We start from the raw sequence: 18,798 nt of genomic DNA on the forward strand, positions 1-18,798 counted from the left end.
AGACGGTCGCGCGACACGTGCGGAGGGCACCTACCATGGCACCTACCATGCAGAAGGGTGATTTGCAAGTCGAATAGGATTCCTGGCATAGTCAGCGAGCGGGAGAGTGGCATGAAATTGCTACTAACTAACTAGTTACTGTATGTCGTATACGTAAGCAGGTACTTGGTGTCTAAGTAGTAGTTACGTACACACATGCAGCGTCTGAGATTTGCAGGTGGCGAGGGCTGTGCTGTCTGTGTGTGGCAGGTCAGCGGGATCGGGACAAAACGGTCGGTTGCAAAGTGACAGGCAAAGCAAAGGGCCATGATGTCGTGTGCGTCGAGTCGTGGGTGACGTGCATATGCCAATGGCCCCAAGTATGGAGTCTGGTAACGAGTACATAAGAGTAACTGGCCTAGACAGGCAAACTGGGGCATGAGTAGTGCAGCACGGTAGATAAGCTCCTAGGCTAGAGTAATGGAAAGATCAAACGATGCAGGTGGGGGAGCGGTCGTGCGCCGGTCATTGGCCCGTCGTGCTTTCCTTATCTCTCGGCTGTACGTAAGATAGCACAAAGCAGGGACGGCGCTAGTCCCCATCCGGACTACTGCTCTGCCCATCCGTGCGCGGTCCATGTCCAAACCCATCCCGAGCACATGTCTGGCACAAAAGACAGTGCCGGCGCTCTCTTCAAAGCAAAAACATATACATACACACATACACACATACACACATTTACACATTCACCCCTCTACCCTCCCCGACCATGCACCAGCCCTCTCCCCACACCAGGTCTTAGCTCTCTGCCCCCCAGGACCAGCCCCGGCTTCTCACGCCGCTCCCGCCCCGCCGACGTTGCTCCATCTTCTACACTGTAGTAGTTGGGCACACGTTCAATGACGGCGCGAACCATCAGCCACCTCATTCTCCTCACAGCCGTTACCGGCAATCTGGGCCCTTGAGCAGCCGCTGTCTTGTCCCTCTCCCTCGCTCCGCTGCATTACCCAAATATATTTGCTGTTCTTGGCATAGCCCAATATCCAAAGTGACCTCGCCATCTCCCACGCGATAAGACCTGCCACATACCCTGCTCCGATAGCAAGATACTTGCATCCTGATCCGCAGTCTGGCCAACGGCCCGTAGTCTCTCATAGCCTTATCGCCCCCTTCCACGCCAGCTGCCCAGCCATGACGGCCGTAGCAATGCAGCAGCCGGCCATGGGCCCACGCCCGGTCGTCTCCATAGCACCAGCTCGCCCTCGCACAGTACACAAGTCACCCTCGACCAAGGAGAACCTGACCAAGCCAACCTCCGCCAACGGCCCCGTCTCCAACATCCGCTCGCGGAGAGAACGCCCGTGTGACGCCTGCAGACGGAGGAAGAGTCGCTGTGTGATACACGAGGGCGCCGCCCTGTGTGTCTTGTGCGAGTTCCACAAGCAGGACTGTACCTTTGTGCAAAGTCCCCTTCCCCGCAAGAGAAAAGTCGTCGACGGTGAGAAAAAGGATTCGCCCAGCAACACAAAGAAGAGGTATGTCTAGGCTCCTCCACTGTCCCGCGTTCGAGAAATTGTCCCATGGCTCGCTTGGGCAAGGAGCAACCACGTACATATACCACGCCAAACTGTCACGTGCTCACGTGCCATGCACTCTACCTGCCTTCCCTCCCCACCCATCATGTGGTTTGTATCCATTGCCTTTTGACACTTCGTTTTTGAGTTGTACTTTATGCGGCTAGATGGCATGACTGATACCGTCTGCTAGATCCGTCGACTCGGAACCTCCTCCATTGGCACTGTCGACCCCTACCATCACTGCAACGGCGCCAAGCCCACCATCACAATCACAATCACAACCACCACAACCACCACAACCACAGTTGTCCTACGTGCAAAGTCTGCACCTACCTCAGCTTGGAGAGACGCTGGGCCTGCAACGGCGCCAGCACAGCAGATACATTGGTTTGAGCTCCCCTTTCGACTCTCTACTTATTGGCCTCTCCCAATTCGATACCCGTAACGAATCCACTTTTGATCTCGGCACCCTTCGACGAGTAAACGATCATGAATGCTTCATCATGCTGCCTGACGAGAACACGCAAGATTTTGCCGGCGAGTCCGAGGCACTGACTCAGGTCGAGCAGCTTGTGCACCCACATGGCCCTGCCTTGCTAGACCTGTACTTTCAAGTAGTACATCCAAACTACCCCATTATCCAAAAGCACCTTTTCGTCGAGCGCTATCGCAGTGGCGATCGGGGCTTCTCACCCGCCCTTCTAGCTGGAATGTACATTCTGGCCCTAAATTGGTGGTCCTTCAACCCCAAGCTCGCAAGCTATTCCAAACCCGATGCAGCTCGATTGGAAGCGGTTGCAATGAAGGCATTGACATTGTCAATGGAGCGACCTAAACTGTCAACTGTACAGGCAGGTTTGTTGTTGCTTCAGCGTCCAGAAGCAGATTCGTGGAGTCTGACTACGCAACTGGTCGCCGTTGGCCAAGAACTAGGCCTGCACCTTGACTGCTCCTCGTGGTCAGTTCCTCTCTGGGAGCGTGGATTGAGGAAGCGCATCGCATGTGCGTTGTACATGCAGGACAAATGGAGCTCATTGATCCACGGTCGCCCCTCACACATCTTCAATGCTAACTGGGCAGTCAAGCCCATTACTGAAGAAGACTTTGTTGAAGAAGGGGACGGATATGAGACACGGCAAGAAGAGACCGAAGACGAAAAAGCGGACAGCCAGCGAGGACGGATACTGTTTGCCCAGATGATCGGACTTACCCAAATCATGGCAGAAGTCATGGACACATTTTACACCCAAACTGCCATACAAGATTTCGCAAATGCAGGAAAGAAGTCCACTGAACTCATTCTGGCCCGCGCCAAGCCTGTACAAATAAAGCTCCGCCAGTGGCACGAGAAGTTGCCTGCTGAAGTCAAGATGAACACGCCGGAGAAGGGCAAGCTCACGTCGACCGGCTATCTGCACCTCGCATACTTTGCGACAGAAATCACTCTGCATCGACGCATTGTGCAGTCTCTTGATTCGACCAACCCAGACTCTTACGGTCTTTTCATGTGCCGCAGTGCTGCGAAGACGCGATTAATTTCTGCCATGGACTTTGTCAACCGGCTCAAGCCAGAACATCTGCAGGCCTTCTGGTACTTTGCTTCCAAGGTCAACTTTACGCTCATCGGAACGTTTGGATCGCTATTGTGGGCTACAGCACCCGCCAAAGAAGAGGCCGAGTTCTACAAGCTGAGGTTGTGCGAATACCGCTGGACCCTGTCCGTCTCTTCCAAGCGTGCCGACTTTCTCGATTACGCAGTCTCCATGCTGGACGCTAGCCGTGCCATGCTCAGCAACCTAGCAGAAAAACCAAGTCTGGCTGAGCAGATTAGCAACGCTGGAGTGCCCCCTGCAGCACCTCTGCGACAATACTCATCCTTCTCAAACATGGGACCGCCACAGAGTTCCGATGGGTCGGGAAGGTATGAGCAGGAAGACATTGATATGGCCGATGGTGATGATCTTCAAAGAATGTCATCTGGTGAAAGTTTTGACGGATTCCATGATGGCTCGCAGTATGGTAGTCGTCCGCATACGGCTGGCAACTCGCCTCGCTCTCAATGAGCAGGCTCTTTATAGGATTGGTGGTTATGATATTGGAATGGTTTTGGTTATTGGGTGGTATGTACTAGATTTGGTGGTTACGATTTTCAGCGATTCAGCGACATCTTTACTGTTGGATGGCAGGCGTTTATGTACTGGTGGTGCGCGCAGATATACCACAAGGGCTATCACATATTGCGCAAAAATGGCGCCATATCGCGACACACAATGTCCGACACATGTGTGGTCGGTTCCATCTGCTTGCTTTTTTGCAGAAATAGTTATGATCTCATGTTTCATGTTAGCGCAGGTCGCGCCTTTGGTACATCCAGTGGCTTTAGAGAATGAAGCATCGGTATTCTGTCTCTTTTGAGAGCAGCACAAGCAGTTTCAGCCCACTAGTGAGTTGCAGCGTCACTACAAAAAAAAACAAGCACAAATAATTTGGAAAATGCCATGTAGTGTAGTGATGCTGACATAGTATGGTGATATTATAGTCAACTGACCTGAGCAGTGGCTGTGTACATAAAGTTGAAGCTATTCAGAGGGACAGGGTCAGCTGCACCATGCCCATGGTCCGTCGTTGACGCAGGCTGCGGGAGTCGGGTGGGCCCGCGTGCCGCCTCCTCTTGCTCTGAACAAAAGCATTGCCCACGCCACGTCGAGAATAAGCACACCCATCCTCCCTCAGCCATTTACCATTCATGGAAAGGATCAGATGACCTGTTCATGCACATAAGCATACTTCATCTGAGAAGCAAGTGTCATGTTGTAACGAACAAACAATAGTCGCCATTGGCACAGTCGAGCGGCACACCCTCAACCCCTCACAACTCGTCATGTCAAAAACTAGAAAAAGAAATGCCCCGCCTCCACCTTTCGCTAGGAGCCAGAGGAATCTGAGCAGCCCTTTTGTCCAACCTCTCAGTTGAAGGGAGTGAGAAACACAAAAATGCAGGCAGCGACATCGCCTCATGCAGCTGGTGCAAACATGTTTCTTGGCAGCCCGCCGTAGCTCTCAGCCATAACATAAACGATGGGGCGTTGCCTAGGTCAATTTGGGGGCTAACCCTCAGCTTCCCGTCGATCCTTCGCGGTGTAAGCTTTCTAGCGGACAGACAGCTGAAAGGAAGGATTACGCAGTCAGATTGCCTTATTGCCTTCCTCTCTTTTTTTCTACTGCCTGGGGTTGCCCCTGAATGTTACAATCGAAACCTTCTTTTGTTACGCTTGCATCCAATACAGCCTTGGTACGATTTTGGCATCGGCATACATATACAGCGATAAACTTTGCTGTCCCTGGACATAGCACCCCACTCAAGCATAATTACATCTTAACTCCCTCTCTTTGACCCACTCTACCATGACCGACGACGACAACAAGGCCTGGGGACGACGCCTCGTCATATGCTGCGACGGGACTTGGCAGTCGAGCGTCACTATCGAAACAAACGTCCCATCCAATGTCACTAAACTATGCCGCCTGATTGCCCGTGTTGGCTCGGATCGGAACAACCCCTCGAAAAAGTTTCACCAAATCGTCTACTACGATTCTGGAGTGGGAACAGGAAATCTCAGCTCTTCTGAAAGGAACCGACAAGGCGGTACAGGAGCTGGTTTAGCAGAGAACGTCATTGAAGCATACAACTTCATCGTGCAAAACTATGAGCCGGGTGATGAGATCTTCTGCTTTGGCTTCTCAAGAGGCGCCTACACTGCGCGTGCAGTTGCAGGACTCGTTTCCGACATTGGAGTCATAGCACCCATTAGCATGCAGTTCTTTGCGACACTATACAGCCTGTATCAGACAAATGACGAAGGGGTAGACTTTCGCGAAACACAAGCGTGGAGGTGGTTCACTGAAGGCAAGCTGAGCAAGAAGGGAGAAGAGATGGAGAAACAGGGTGTGGATGTTAAAGCAATTGGCTTAGACGATCTCAAGCTACTGGCAGAGGTGTGGGAAATTCGACCGCATGGAGAACTCGCCGTCAGTGAAGACAGCAGAAAGGTGAAAGTCGTCGGTGTTTGGGACACTGTTGGATCTTTAGGTATACCAGATATGATGGGCTTCAATCTAGCCTCTCAAAGAACGCAATACGGTTTTCATAATGTCAAGCTGACAGAGAGTAAGTCGCACAACTAGAAATCTGAGATTGCTGCTAAGTGCCCACTAGATATTGAGCATGCATTTCAAGCCCTTGCGCTAGATGAACGACGCAAAGCATTCCGTCCGACTCTTTGGTATATTCCAAAGGACCTCGTCGACGATCCAAACCGACCTACACCTGAACTCAAGCAGGTCTGGGTGCGTAGTACAGCACAGCGTATTTGAGATAACGAATAAACTAACAGTAGTTCATTTAGTTCCCTGGTGTACACATCAATTGTGGTGGTGGCTCACAGGACGCTCTTGGGGAGATGAAGGGAGACTCAGAAAGTCGGTTCCCAATTTGGAACTCAGCCAACGCAAATGCTAACTAGGCTTAGACATATCAACAGCAACTCTGTGCTGGATGCTTCAAGTCATTTCCCCGCACTTGACTATAGACCGACATGCCTTCTCAATGCATCTCAACCAATACAAGCGTTGGCTATTCCGTATTCGCTACGCCTGCACTTACTACCACCCAAATACGCTACAAAAGATGTGGAACAGTGTCCCAAGCCTGCCTTCTATCCCATTCCTGAGCTCTGGTGGCAAGGAGCTAAAACTTCCACGTGCTGCCTCACCACATGCGCATGAGAAGTTCGACTTCAGCTGGGGCACTGGTCCGCTCGTTGACTCGTACACCACAATGTATTACCTGAATGGTATGCATGTACGTATACCCGGCCATGAAAGCGGTGAACAGTACGACGAAAAGTCAAAAGTGCACACATGGACTAAATTGAGAGACTTGGGTGATACGAACGAGTACATTCACCCCATCACCTACTTTCGTAGTCTGATAAAGGGCTGGGAGCCGCACTCGCCGTTAGCAAAGTCATGGAACAGAGAGGCTTGGAAAGAGCAAGGCAAGATGAGGTTCTGGTGGTACATGGATGGTGAGAAGGAAAAGTGCGCGCTGCCTGAATGGGTAATTCTCCCAGATGAAATGAATGGCGAGTTCAATTTTGAAAGAAGGTGGTACAATGAGTGCGAGAGTTCGGAGAAGACACTCGAAAAACTTGCTAGTATTGGGGAGTTTGGTATGGAAAGAGACTTTTTGGAGGTGATGGATGAGAGGCTGGGATTGGCTGATGGCCGGCCCTCGAACGTGGCGCCATGAGCAGTGTTTATGCTTCGCTAACTTTCGGTAAATAGACTGAGAAAAGCATATGTTCTATTCATGGGAATCACGATAGTAAATTTGGCGATACATGATAGTTTAAGGCCTAAATTGATATGTTCGGTCTCCACTATTACACTTCGATCTTTCTAGCCCCTATTTCTTACACGATGCACTCCACTGTGCTTGCCTGATCCGCAGACAATTATGTAGCCTCGAGGAACCTCCTTTGCACTGTTTCCTTGGAGTTGTATGCTATTAAATCAATGCTGTATCAGAGGCAAGTGCAATTGCCCGAGTCGTCGAATCCCACTGTTTGGCACCTGCACTTTCCTTCACCTGTCGTCCAGCAACGTCATCGGCCCCAAACATAAACCTTGAGACACCGCACTGCACGTCAAAACACCACTTCTCTTCCCAACTCTTCCAGTCACCTTACATCCTCCACTACGAGCATCACCTACAACTTCCTCGAATCCCCATTGCTCACTATGAGTGAATTTCTCAGTAAGAAGATGTCTTCTGATACGAGCAGTCTTGCTACCAGCCATTCAAGTCAATTCCAGGACCAACTGGAGGTCATCTTGGACAGACTAAAGACCGATCCAAGCAGTATCACGGCTGATGACGCTCGTCTTCTATCTGAGAACTTCAATACACATAATGAAAGAGCGGTCCGCATTATCTCTGCCGTCGAATATCTAGCTATTGCTAACAAGGTGTGCACCACCAGGAATCCAGCCACACTCAGAATCATCACCGCTCGCTGCTGACAGCTGTCAAGGACCTGCATGTCGCCTTGGGTGGCAGCCCTGAGGAGGTCACTACAGAGGTCCTTCGCACCACACAGAGCATTGTTAGCAGTAAGTACAGACACCTGTCACATCCCTGACATCTTTTGTCCGTGAACAAGACTTCATTAGATATCAGAAGTCTAGATCACACGCTGACACTGCCACAGAAATGCAGAGGGCTCTCGGCCACACCAACGTTCCCCACCCAGAAGTTGAAGGCGAGCTCCAGGAGGAAATCGTCAAGATCGAGCCCAAGATTGCCCAAGGCACAGTGACAAAAGCTGAGGCTGATCGACTCCATTCGCTCGAGGCTCGTGCACATGGACACACTGAGAAGGGCGGTATCACTGCTGCCGCTCAGTCTGTTGTCGCGAGACGTGAGCGTCAGCTATCACTAAGTGGCGGCCCTGAGGCCTTGCAGCCCTCGGGCAGTGAACAGCTCCAAGCAAACAAAGAAGGCTTTAAATCACCTGAACAGCAATCTCAGTACGACAAGGAAGGAAATCTTCTGCAGGCAGCGGACGCCGTCAAGGACAAGATAGAGGAGGGCACTGTGACCAAAGCAGAGGCCAGCCATCTCCAATCCCTTAAATCTCGCGCTCACGGTGATACCTTCAAAGGATTTATTGCTGCTACTGCTCAATCAACTGCTGCAAGGCGCGAGTCGAATGCTAGCGATGCGCGCCCTTGCGCTGACAGTAAAAATACACTCTCTCCCCAAGAGCAACCCCACCACGACAAGGAAGAGAACCTTCGCCAAGTGGAACTCGCAATCCGACCGAAGATCCAAGACGGTACCGTCACGGCAGCCGAAGCCAAAAAGCTCCACTCATGCGAGATGCGTGCTCATGGACATACTGAGAAGGGTAGACTGGCCGCTACAGCACAGTCTGTTGTTGCCCATCGCCAGAGAACTCTCAGCGACATTTCCAACTCGCCTCATCCCTCGGAAACGGATGCTGGACCACACAAAGAAGACATTGACGTTGACAAGGAGCCCAAGGAGGTCGAGGGAGACTTGGGCGATATCGCAAAAACAGAGAACGAAGCTCAGTGAGATCGTTTCGAACAACGCAGCTTTGTTCGTTGTGATGCTTTTGAGAAGGGCATCATGGGAATGGTTCCGAGTATATATTTGAGGAGGAAGGTTAGTTCGTGAGGCGTGCAGAGAACTTGGAAGCCAGATATGATCAACAGCAAGGATGATACGAGTATGTATGTTTAGATGAACCGGTCTAGTAGCTTCCTTAAGAATTACGCTTTCTTCGAACCAAATTCTTTCTTTCTTTTTCTTGAGCTGCTGTATTTGGTCACATCGTCCAGCTCAATTCACTGCCTGTAGCGATTAAGTTGGTGGGCAGAGGACAGACGCAGGATAACAAAAGCATCATACAAGTGATGATGCTGGAGCATTGTCTATGGTATCGAAATGCTACAAACCCATTGATACTCAAGGGGAAAAAAGAGAAGAAAAGAATTAATGACAAAAGTCCTAGAACCGCTGAATGCAAAACGGTCTCCCCACCCCGCACCACAATTGACCAAACAAGAAACACAAAGACCAAGGAGAAAACCTACTTGATCTCCGTCTTGCTCATCAAGTCAGCCAGATCATCAACCTTTGCATCCTTGTCCTGTGCCACATTACTGTCCTCAGCCCTCTTATCATCCGCAACCTGTTTCGCCGCACGATCCTGCACCTCTCCCCTCTTCTCCTCCTCGTCGCTCTCCTCATCCTCGTCCTCGGCATCGCTCTCCAGCTCATCCAGCTCGTCCAGACCCCAGTACTCCTCATCGTCGGCCTTCTCACCCGACTCCTCTTTGCGAGCATCCAGAACCTCGCGCAGCTTATCGAGACTGGGGTCTTCCTCGTCGAACTTGTTGCCGTTGATTTCGATGCGGCGGAGGAGAGGGAGGGCGGTGGAGGAAGCGGAGGCGAGGCCCGCGAGACCCTTTGCGTTGATTTCGTTGAATTGGAGGCGCAGGACTTCGACTTTTTTGTTTTTCCCCTTTTCCAGGGCGGCGGCGAGGAGGATGCCGCCGCGGCTGCTGAGGAGGCAGTCGCCTACGCCGAGTTCGCGGAGGTCGGTCCAGTTCACTACGGCCTGGCTGAGGGCTTTTGCCCCCATTGCAGTGAAGGTGTTGTCTTGGAGGTCGAGGGTGTCGAGCTTGGTCAGGTGCGCGAGGCCGTTAGTGATGAGGTGGGAGATGCCTTCCTGCCTGATACCGTTTTGCGTCATCTTGATGGTCTTAACGCCACTATTTGCTGCGTATGCTTTTGCCCATGCGGCCATGCTGCCGTTTTCTAGGCGATTGCGACCGCAGATGACGAGCTCGAGGTCCGGTACATCTTTGCCTTCCTTGCGCGCGGCCTCCTTCTTTGCGGCAAGTGCAGTCAGCGCATCAGCGACGAGCACACCAGCAGCTGGGCCGAGGCCGTTGTTGTTCAGGTAGAGGTAGCGAAGTGGGGTATGTTGCGACAGAAAGTCGACGAGCGGGGCAACAGTGTTGAGACCGAAGGCGTTGTCGGAGAGATCGACGGTGTGGAGCTTTGGTAGCGTGAGGAGGGACGTGAGGAGGTGCGATAGCGCAGGAGGGATCTCAGAGAGAAGACGAGAGGTGAAGATGTCGGCGAGGTTTGCGACCTGTTGTTCATGTCAGTCAGTGCCCCTCAGTTGGCGATAACAAAGGGGAGTTTCCGGTACCTGCAGATTCTTCTTGGTCTCCAGAACCTTGGCCAGCGCCTCACTGGCTTCAATACCCAGAGTGTTTCCCAGAAACTTGACCTCTTCCACATCATCGTTGGTCTTTAACTCCTGAATGTGTGGCTCAATGTCCGCCGCTGTGGTGAGTTTCAGGCCCTTGCCCTCGATAGAAAAGACCTTTGCGCCAACCATAATTGTATTTGAATGTCCCTTGCAGTCGTGGTAAAATGCACTATAGCAGGGGGCGAGTGAATAATATTCAACGGGCGACGAGGTCGTGTGAGTCGTGGGGCGCAATGTTTTGGCGGGCGTAGTGGGGGTTGATTTGCCTAGACCCGCTGAAATCTTGCAGGGGGTTTGCCTCGTGGAGTGGCCGCCGCGGGAATGCGCGCCAAGACCAAGCCGACTGATGACAACATGCCCGGCGGGAACTTTTGGTGCACAATTCCGATTGCTAAGCATCTTTCCATTCACCACTACCACACATACACGCACAAAACATGTCGTCAGGTATGCTTCCAAGAGGATGCAATTATAGCAGCGACGTCAATCAACTGACACAAGAAATCACAGCACCACCCACTGCCGCCAATATGGGCTCAGACCTCAAGACATCCGAAAAACCGAAGGTGAAGCCATGCTGCGTCTGTACCGACCAGAAAGCGAAGCGCGACGAATGCATGCTGTTCTCCACCTCAAACGACGCGCAAAAGGAATGCGCCAACCTCGTCGACGACTACAGGCGATGCATGGCCGGTTATGGCTTCAAGATATAACGCCAATGGACTCTTATGGTGACTGAGTTAATGAATGGGTGGGAGAACATGGAAAACACGAGCATATGGGTGGCGTTGAATATTAGACGGCATCGTTTCTTTGCTGTACAACATGTATCAACAGAATTGGAATCTTCGCTCCAAACATCTAGCCGGGGTATCTCAAAGAAATACTGAAATCCTCCCACAATCATTCCCTTTGTTCCTAGTTTGTTTTGCTTTTAGCCTTTCCGACCAATTCACTCTTAACCACAAGCCGCCACAGGCACCACAGGTAGCAAAGGCCGAAACCGCCCGTTCCGACAATTGCGTTTGCGACAACCCAGAGATCCGGTTTGTCCGCTGGCGGAGGGAAGAATGCCTCCACGATATGCCACCCGACCATGGCAATGTAAATGTTGATGTGCAACACTTTGCTAAAAATATCAAGTCCGCTTCGGCTGCCTTCATAATAGGCCGAGAATGAAACGGGAGGAAGACCTAGAAGATATGCCCATAGAAGCGAAACGACAAAGTACGGGACCCGCAGTTCGTCTCTCTTCAACAGCGGAAACATAGTCCACACGCCGAGCATATTTGCGAGCCCTACCCATGCGCGGGTACTTGGTAGTAGACCTTCATGTCCGCCAAGAAGTAGAGTCATGGGTAACAATGGCAACAAAACATTTTTCTCATGCACCTGGTATGAGCAGAGGAAGAAGCCCCATGAAACCGCTGCGAAGGCGAGCGGGAGAATTTGTTTCTTCGGCTTGAGGAAGATGATCAAACATGGCGGCAGAATGGCAACCGACGTCGCGAGGAGTGCCAGCCGTTGGAGTGACTGGATCGGATAGCGATGCAGCTTGTGAAAGGTGTGGATGGTACACCAGATGTTGGCGACTTTGTCCTCGAATAGCCCTCGGGAAAAGGGAAAGATACGATGGATTGACTGTCCCACCTCGAGAACATAAGGATAGTACCAAGCCTCTCTGTTCCATGGTGTCATGAACCATTCCACATTTAGTAGCGGGGGTACCGTTTGAAGGCCATGATAGAAGCCAGTGTAAACATTGTATGCCACACCTGTAAGGAATGGCAGATACAATATAGCAAAGGCAGCGACAGTAGTCAGTGCAATGGCGAAGAACCGTACAATGTTGATTCGCGGGAAAACGCAAATGCCCAGGAGATAGGCAAAGATGGCAGGCGCATAGAACAGCGCCATCTGCTTGAACCCAAGAGCACCGACAAAGAAGACACAACCCCAGAGCGGCCTTCCGGCGACCACGCTTGACAGTGTGGCGACAGCGAAGCCGAGCATAACGGTGTTGTATTGGAAGTGTCCATGGTCAATCAATATGGCTCCTGGCTGCATCAATATGGCTACCAATGCAATTGACGATTCCCAGATGTTGACACCTTCGAGGCGGGAGAATCGGCGGAGGAAGATGACGAGGGCGGGGACGTAGATGAGGTATTCAGACACAAGGACGGTGGCTCGCATATATATTTTAAGGGACGGATCATCGAGACCGCGCGACTCGTGGAATTCGAACCACTTGGAGTTGATGGCAGAGCCGCTGTGACAATCGTCAGTATGAGCGTTGCATGTCTGATGAACTGAGCATACATGACCCCCAGAAGCCAACTGTGGTATGCAGTCAGAGGCGGATAGTCTAGTCCCCACCACTGCAAGTCATAAAAGTACCACAGTGAGACTGGAATATGCTGTGTGATTTCCATCCAGTGGCGCTGCGCTTCAAAGTCTCCATGCATTGGCGGCGATTGATAGCCCGAATATCCCCAGAGACCAACGGCCCAGCGGAACAAGCCGACGGCCATGAGTATGAGGGGTATGGTGATCCATTGCGACACGGTGCCTTTTGCAGGCCACAAGAACGCGACGAGGGGAAAGGCTGGTTTCGTTGAGTTTGTGGATTGGTCGTGGTCGAGGGTACCGTGTGCGACCTGAGCAAGGGATCCTTCTTCGATCTTTCTCCGCCGCCGCGGTTTATGGACTGCTGGTGAAGCCATGATGACACTGCTTGAACAGGAGTTGCACGGCTTCATGGTTCGGACTCGTGGAAGAATGACTACGCCTTACCGTAGTGGTGCTAGCGTAAACCCGCGTAAGCTCTGGCAAACTGTGCAAGCTATAGTCTCCAACGTCGAGGTAGGCGTGCGAGATCACAACCGGGACTGTCTGGTCTATTGAATGCATGTACATTTGAATTGCTAATTGAATTACAGTCTATCAAGTTTCTATAGGCACCATCTGTACAAGCAAAAGTGCTCAGCGCATAGCCAAAACTCGCCGTTTTGCTTTTAGAGCATGCTCATATTCATGTGAGTACATACATCCAAAGAGCCGTGCTCGTAATATACAGCTCCACTCTCTAATATCTACGTCCACGTATCCACGGCAAAAAAAACAGCGTCCCTTGCTGGACCCTGAGCCGCTGCTTTGCTGCAAAATACTGGCTTGACCGTGGCCGGCCAAGTTCGCAGTGGGGCGGTTCCGTCCAGCGTAGCCACACAACGCGTCGCGGCGCAGAGCACGGGCCACCGTCTCCGCTGAAAAGTTCGGCGCTGATCTTTTCTGCGCCTCCAGGTATTAAATGCCAGCCTCTCCCACTCAAGCACTCACCGTCTATCACCAATCTTTCACCTTACTTTTACCTCGAACATCACCAGTTCGAGCATCATTTGAGGGCTTTCGCGAACTTCAAGTGGGCTACTGAGGGCAACATCCAGTACCAGATCATATCACAAGTCAGTGGGCAACGTTTGGCATTTCCTTGACACACATTCTAGAGGGCACGTCTGTCGCTCGTCAGAGCACGGCAAGATCAACCAGAGGGCTTTGCGCTACTATGAGGGTTAATCTTCCGGCTTCTCGGCCATTGTGGGAACACGCTGCCTTGAAGCTCGGTTTTCTGTGGGCTCTTGTGGGCTTTTCGTGGGCTTGAGGGATATCCGCCTTGTGCGGTCTCGAGAGATACCAGTGGGCTTTTCGCAATTTGAGACAATCAGATCATGCAGGCTAGCGCATACGATGACCTTCGGGTATCAGCGCCTGAGCGACGACACTATTGCAGTCGGCTCCTCTCTTTGCTTCTTTTCACCGCAATTCTATTGATTTCTACGTCGCACATTTCACAATACTGATACATTGTAGATCTAGTACATTACCATCAAAATGGGCAAGACCAAGGTTGCGGACAAATCGTCCAAGAAGGACAAGAAGGCTGAGCTTTCGAGCATCAAGGCCGGTCGCGTTACCAAGCCTGCTACGACTCCTAAGTCGAAGAGCAAGGACATTGCCAAGTCAGTTGCTTCCAACGTCAAGGACAAGAAGAAGTCGAAGAAGGCTCCTACCCCCGAGCCTGAGTCTGATTCTTCGTCTGAGAGCGAGAGCGAGAGCGAGGAATCCGAGGAGAGCAGCAGCGAGGAGGAGGAGGTCACCAAGAAGACCGCCACCAAAGCTAAAGCTGCTCCCAAGGCCGCTGCTAAGGCCGACTCCGATTCTGACTCTTCCGACAGCAGCGAGGAGGATAGCGAGAGCGAGAGCGAGAGCAGCGAGGAGGAGAAGCCTACCCCCAAGGCCAAGGCCAACGGTGTCAAGACCAACGGCGCTGCTAAGGCCAAGGCTGAGTCCAGCGACTCTGAGAGCGACTCTGAGTCTGAGTCCGACTCGGACAGCAGCGAGTCCAAGGACGAGAAGCCTGCTGCCAAGGTTGAGGTTGGTTTTTACCCTTTCATGGTTTGATCATCTTTTACTAACTAATGCAGGCTACCTCTACCTCCGACTCTTCCGACTCCGACTCCGATTCTTCCGATTCTGAAAGTGATGAGGCTGAGGCTCCCTCCAAGAAGCGTAAGGCTGAGGAGGTTGCTGAGCCCGTCATCAAGAAGACAAAGACCGATGAGCCCGTTGCTGAGGACGGTGTCAAGAACCTGTTTGTTGGCAACCTGAGCTGGAACATCGATGAGGACTGGCTCCGCCGCGAGTTTGAGAGCTTTGGTGAGATTGTTGGCTGCCGTGTCATTACTGACCGCGAGACTGGCCGCGCCAAGGGGTATGTTCTGCAACAACTATACGTCTTTCTGTATGACCAAATACTGACCTGTCTAGATTCGGTTACGTTGAGTTTGCCAAAGCTGCTGATGCCGCCAAGGCACAGAAGGACATGCACGAGTACGAGCTCGACGGTCGTCCATTGAACGTCGACTTCAGCACCCCTCGCCAAAAGCCTGACGCCAATGCCCGTGCCAACAAGTTTGGTGACAAGCGCAGCGCTCCCAGCAACACTCTCTTCATTGGTAACCTTTCGTTCGACTGCACCAACGAGACCATCCAGGAGGTGTTCGCCGAGTACGGCAACGTCACTCGTGTCTCTCTGCCCACCGACCGCGACAGTGGTGCGCTCAAGGGCTTCGGATACGTTGACTTTGGCAGCCAAGAGGAGGCTACCGCTGCCCTCGAGGCTCTTCATGGCCAGGACGTTGCAGGCCGCCCCCTCCGCGTCGACTTCGCCGCTCCCCGTGATGACAACGGTGGCGGTGGTGGCCGCGGTGGCTTTGGAGGAGGTCGCGGCGGCGGTCGTGGCGGCCGCGGAGGCTTCGGCGACCGTGGTGGTCGTGGAGGTGGCCGTGGTGGCGGCGGCTTTGGCGGTCGTGGAGGCCGTGGCGGCGCTCGCGGAGGCGGCCGTGGTGGTTCATTCAACCGCGGTGGCTTTGGCGACTTCCAGGGCCAGAAGAAGTCTTTCGACTAAGCATCTTGTAGATTTCTACGTCGCTCGTATGCATTCTGTGTATTTGCTTTGATCATCTCGAGGAGAGAGAGAGAGTAAGTAATTTGTGGAGGTTTTTGCCCGTACGATAACGATGTGTGACATGATTATCGCATGAGAGAGGTCCTATTTTTCACGCTCTTATGGGATATATGGCGTTTACTGGGGATGGAAATAAAAAGTTGCTTGGTTAGACGACTGGACCATTTGCCATATAGGCTGGGGTCGTGATTAGCTTTAGTTATCTTTAGAGTATGAAACTCTTTGTTGAAACATGATTCATGCCTTGGTGTTCTATGCCATGATGTAATGTAGTTGAGACCATGTAGTTAATGCGTTTATAGGTGACGGTAACTCAAACTGTCACTTGTGCCAGATTTTGTTCTGACAACATGTCACATGGAACTGTAGTACCGAGTTTGCTCGAGGTGGAATCATGCACACATATAGTTACCACTTTTACTGCTTAGATAATCAAAGGTTACACATTTGACAGATTGTGGCACGGAAGTATGACGAGAACTTTAATGAATTGTTGTACACACATCCCCTCCAAGTCAGCTATCTAGCGCGAGATACGACGAGTGATGTCTAAAAAAAAGAAAATCCTGACGCAAAGAAACAAGTTGGACTAACAAAACAAACACGAAAAGAAAAGAGGGGGTAACTACGCAAAAAAAACAACAGAAACAGGAACAAAACAAAATAGACTCAATAAAAAAACAAAAGAGCCCACGCCATAGAGACTTCCATATATAAAATGAATGAAAGTGAGTGAGCAAATCAGAAACACACACGCACAAAAAAAAGAGTGAATGAGTTGTGGTAAGCGTGGAAACCTATACACTCTCCCCATCAGACTCAACATCCGTATTCTCCAGCTCGAATTGCTTCTCAGCATCAGCATCGAAGCACGTCTCCCAGCACAGAACTTCGCTTGGGAAATCCTTTTCTACGCTGGGCCGCTCACGCACGAACCAAGCGAGGCCCGCACCCGCAATACCAAAGAGGGCGAGACAAGTCCAGAGGGCGAGGTTGGTAGTATCTACGCTGACGTCGTCGCTAAAGTAGTAGGTGGTGCCGCTGACGGCGACGGCGAAGGCCTTGAAGAGACTGGCGACTTGCATCATGCCTACGACGGTACCCGCAGAGAAGGCGTCGGGGGTGGTGTTGAGGACGAGGAGGGAGACGACGACTACGGCGGCGTCGGTGAGGAGGTGTTTTGCGAAGATGGAGAAGGTGGAGATGATGGGGCCGAAGCCGGAGCAGGTGACGACGGCGGCGAGGAAGGGAGTCAGGATGTATGTTGCGGGGAGGAGGGCGGAGAGAGAGCGGTAGAGCTTGACGAGGCCGTGCTTGGAGGCTGCGCATGGGACGGCGTAGAAGACGACGGCGCCGGCGAGGCCACGTACGCCGAGGACGATGATGTTGAGCCATTCGCAGGGTAGGCCCATGCCGCCGGATTCGGTGCTGCTGTGACCGAGGTGGGGGAGGACGACGTCAAAGGTTGATGCATGGAGGGATAGGAGGCAGAAGGAGGATAGAAGAACCATAAGGGAGGGTGCCTGGAGGAACTGGCTGATGGTGATGGGTTCTGGGCGAGCAAAGTCCACGAGCGTTACGTTTGTGTCGTGCGAGTCGCGGCGGAGGAAAGCTGCCCTCTCACAGTCTATGTCTGCAGCGTCTGCTGTGCGCTCGTTGTGGTGAGGTAGCGTCTCCTTTAGGAAAACGCTCGCCACGAGTGCGATGACGAACACGACGATTCCACAAGCCAGCTCCGAGCCCAGGGTGGGGTAGTTTTGCCATACCATGTTGTATGCTTGCAGACTTTCCGAGACCATGAGCTGCATAATTGGACCCATGGAGCCGCCGAGGGAAATGACGGGGAGTCGAGCGACATTCTTTGCTCGTTCCTCTGCTGTTGCGCTCAAATCTCCGAGCATGGTCAGGGTTGTGCATACAATGGCCGAACTGACCATGCCTGCAATGAATCGGAAAATGGTGCAGCCAACAAGTGTGGTCGCAAATCCCATGCATAAGCAGCAGAAAAACATGCTCCAGAGTCCGATGAAGGTGACACGCCGTCTACCCATGCGATCCGCGAGGTAGCCCCAAAAGAGGCCTGTGGTTCCGCCGAATGCGTATGCGCAGTCGAGTATGCTTCGGAGGTAGGATGAAGATAGAGTGCCGCAGTAATCGGAAGATGAGAGGAGCATTTGGAGTTGTGGCTGCAGGCTCGACGCCATGATGCTGTAGGCAAAGGTTAGTATTAGTCCAGGGAGGGTTGGTAGTCTGTTACGATTGAGCGCCAGTCGGAGAACACATACGCTTCAGCGAAGAAGATGAGGTAAACCAGGACCAGTTGCCCTCTTTGCGACTTATCCGCACCATCCGGTATATCTTGACTATCCATCTCTTCCTCGACTTCTTGTTCCTCCTCTTCGACCATCGACACCTTGTCGTATTTGCCTAGATCCTTCACTGGGATCAGTGACCGCGTTCTCCTGTGGAAACCCAACATTTTTGCAAAAGAAACCCAAACAGCCTATCCTGGAATATTCGAATGTGCGGTAGAACAGTGTACCGCGATAGAGGGAGCGTAGGCAGGCACGACCAGCGTGAACCTGTGTGTATAGCGACTGCGACGGGTACAAAGGGACCCAAAAGAAATGGAGATACAGATGGCGAGAGAGCGACGAGAATGGACTGTCAAGGGAGTGACAGGCTCACTGTGGAAGAGGTAATAGAGACTGGACGCTCACGACGGCGGCGGCGGCGGCGACACCAACATGGCGCGAGGGGTTTGAGCTTGATGGAGCGTTTGAAACAGAAGGAGTGGTGCGTCGCGCGCCCATTGGATCTCAGCCTCCCGCCCTAGGCGCTA

At 52.2% G+C, this 18,798-nt stretch overlaps 10 protein-coding genes across 10 annotated transcripts; 5 read left to right on the top strand and 5 right to left on the bottom strand.

Annotated features, from left to right (window-relative positions):
* Positions 1 to 127: 127 nt before the first annotated feature.
* COCSADRAFT_339908 (uncharacterized protein) lies at positions 128 to 331 on the bottom strand. The gene has a single exon (XM_007703295.1). It carries the CDS (start codon positions 306 to 308, stop codon positions 132 to 134), a length of 177 nt encoding a protein of 58 aa, XP_007701485.1. The 5' UTR covers positions 309 to 331; the 3' UTR covers positions 128 to 131.
* A 166-nt stretch (positions 332 to 497) lies between these two features.
* Positions 498 to 1,026, top strand: COCSADRAFT_339915 (uncharacterized protein). The gene has a single exon (XM_007703296.1). The coding sequence runs from the start codon at positions 616 to 618 to the stop codon at positions 880 to 882; it is 267 nt and encodes an 88-aa protein (XP_007701486.1). The 5' UTR covers positions 498 to 615; the 3' UTR covers positions 883 to 1,026.
* COCSADRAFT_339916 (uncharacterized protein) lies at positions 1,027 to 3,631 on the top strand. Its single transcript, XM_007703297.1, has 2 exons — positions 1,027 to 1,514; positions 1,747 to 3,631. The coding sequence occupies exons 1-2, from the start codon at positions 1,171 to 1,173 to the stop codon at positions 3,617 to 3,619; spliced, it is 2,217 nt and encodes a 738-aa protein (XP_007701487.1). The 5' UTR covers positions 1,027 to 1,170; the 3' UTR covers positions 3,620 to 3,631.
* Positions 3,632 to 4,027, bottom strand: COCSADRAFT_339910 (uncharacterized protein). The gene has a single exon (XM_007703298.1). The coding sequence runs from the start codon at positions 3,896 to 3,898 to the stop codon at positions 3,644 to 3,646; it is 255 nt and encodes an 84-aa protein (XP_007701488.1). The 5' UTR covers positions 3,899 to 4,027; the 3' UTR covers positions 3,632 to 3,643.
* Positions 4,028 to 4,679: 652 nt separating this feature from the next.
* Positions 4,680 to 7,020, top strand: COCSADRAFT_200887 (uncharacterized protein). Its single transcript, XM_007703299.1, has 4 exons — positions 4,680 to 5,724; positions 5,773 to 5,903; positions 5,963 to 6,035; positions 6,086 to 7,020. Exons 1-4 carry the CDS (start codon positions 4,962 to 4,964, stop codon positions 6,865 to 6,867), a joined length of 1,749 nt encoding a protein of 582 aa, XP_007701489.1. The 5' UTR covers positions 4,680 to 4,961; the 3' UTR covers positions 6,868 to 7,020.
* A 362-nt stretch (positions 7,021 to 7,382) lies between these two features.
* On the top strand, positions 7,383 to 8,718 carry COCSADRAFT_93075 (uncharacterized protein; the record flags this gene model as incomplete). The annotated part of the gene is made up of 3 exons (XM_007703300.1): positions 7,383 to 7,586; positions 7,652 to 7,730; positions 7,829 to 8,718. The coding sequence occupies 3 exons, from the start codon at positions 7,383 to 7,385 to the stop codon at positions 8,716 to 8,718; spliced, it is 1,173 nt and encodes a 390-aa protein (XP_007701490.1).
* Positions 8,719 to 8,993: 275 nt separating this feature from the next.
* COCSADRAFT_200888 (uncharacterized protein) lies at positions 8,994 to 10,684 on the bottom strand. Its single transcript, XM_007703301.1, has 2 exons — positions 10,367 to 10,684; positions 8,994 to 10,306 (listed from the first exon to the last, which is right to left on the bottom strand). Exons 1-2 carry the CDS (start codon positions 10,556 to 10,558, stop codon positions 9,236 to 9,238), a joined length of 1,263 nt encoding a protein of 420 aa, XP_007701491.1. The 5' UTR covers positions 10,559 to 10,684; the 3' UTR covers positions 8,994 to 9,235.
* A 253-nt stretch (positions 10,685 to 10,937) lies between these two features.
* On the bottom strand, positions 10,938 to 13,158 carry COCSADRAFT_145679 (glycosyltransferase family 57 protein; the record flags this gene model as incomplete). The annotated part of the gene is made up of 2 exons (XM_007703302.1): positions 10,938 to 12,701; positions 12,752 to 13,158. The coding sequence occupies 2 exons, from the start codon at positions 13,153 to 13,155 to the stop codon at positions 11,348 to 11,350; spliced, it is 1,758 nt and encodes a 585-aa protein (XP_007701492.1). The 3' UTR covers positions 10,938 to 11,347.
* Positions 13,159 to 14,320: 1,162 nt separating this feature from the next.
* On the top strand, positions 14,321 to 15,896 carry COCSADRAFT_161812 (uncharacterized protein; the record flags this gene model as incomplete). Its single annotated transcript, XM_007703303.1, has 3 exons — positions 14,321 to 14,863; positions 14,914 to 15,200; positions 15,257 to 15,896. The coding sequence occupies 3 exons, from the start codon at positions 14,321 to 14,323 to the stop codon at positions 15,894 to 15,896; spliced, it is 1,470 nt and encodes a 489-aa protein (XP_007701493.1).
* Positions 15,897 to 16,413: 517 nt separating this feature from the next.
* COCSADRAFT_38167 (uncharacterized protein) lies at positions 16,414 to 18,783 on the bottom strand. Its single transcript, XM_007702903.1, has 2 exons — positions 18,242 to 18,783; positions 16,414 to 18,164 (listed from the first exon to the last, which is right to left on the bottom strand). The coding sequence occupies exons 1-2, from the start codon at positions 18,433 to 18,435 to the stop codon at positions 16,754 to 16,756; spliced, it is 1,605 nt and encodes a 534-aa protein (XP_007701093.1). The 5' UTR covers positions 18,436 to 18,783; the 3' UTR covers positions 16,414 to 16,753.
* Between the last annotated feature and the right edge of the window lie 15 nt (positions 18,784 to 18,798).

This window comes from Bipolaris sorokiniana (genome assembly GCF_000338995.1).
Source record: "Bipolaris sorokiniana ND90Pr unplaced genomic scaffold COCSAscaffold_9, whole genome shotgun sequence".
Lineage (NCBI taxonomy): Eukaryota > Fungi > Ascomycota > Dothideomycetes > Pleosporales > Pleosporaceae > Bipolaris > Bipolaris sorokiniana.

Coding starts and splice junctions, on each gene's coding strand:
- COCSADRAFT_339908 (XM_007703295.1), bottom strand. CDS start 308: ATGGCCCTTTGCTTTGCCTGTCACTTTGCAACCGACCGTTTTGTCCCG.
- COCSADRAFT_339915 (XM_007703296.1), top strand. CDS start 616: ATGTCCAAACCCATCCCGAGCACATGTCTGGCACAAAAGACAGTGCCG.
- COCSADRAFT_339916 (XM_007703297.1), top strand. CDS start 1,171: ATGACGGCCGTAGCAATGCAGCAGCCGGCCATGGGCCCACGCCCGGTC. Junction 1,515..1,746: donor CCCAGCAACACAAAGAAGAG/GTATGTCTAGGC, acceptor ACCGTCTGCTAG/ATCCGTCGACTCGGAACCTC.
- COCSADRAFT_339910 (XM_007703298.1), bottom strand. CDS start 3,898: ATGAAACATGAGATCATAACTATTTCTGCAAAAAAGCAAGCAGATGGA.
- COCSADRAFT_200887 (XM_007703299.1), top strand. CDS start 4,962: ATGACCGACGACGACAACAAGGCCTGGGGACGACGCCTCGTCATATGC. Junction 5,725..5,772: donor TAATGTCAAGCTGACAGAGA/GTAAGTCGCACA, acceptor AGTGCCCACTAG/ATATTGAGCATGCATTTCAA. Junction 6,036..6,085: donor GATGAAGGGAGACTCAGAAA/GTCGGTTCCCAA, acceptor AACTAGGCTTAG/ACATATCAACAGCAACTCTG.
- COCSADRAFT_200888 (XM_007703301.1), bottom strand. CDS start 10,558: ATGGTTGGCGCAAAGGTCTTTTCTATCGAGGGCAAGGGCCTGAAACTC. Junction 10,307..10,366: donor AGACCAAGAAGAATCTGCAG/GTACCGGAAACT, acceptor CATGAACAACAG/GTCGCAAACCTCGCCGACAT.
- COCSADRAFT_38167 (XM_007702903.1), bottom strand. CDS start 18,435: ATGTTGGGTTTCCACAGGAGAACGCGGTCACTGATCCCAGTGAAGGAT. Junction 18,165..18,241: donor CTCATCTTCTTCGCTGAAGC/GTATGTGTTCTC, acceptor CTTTGCCTACAG/CATCATGGCGTCGAGCCTGC.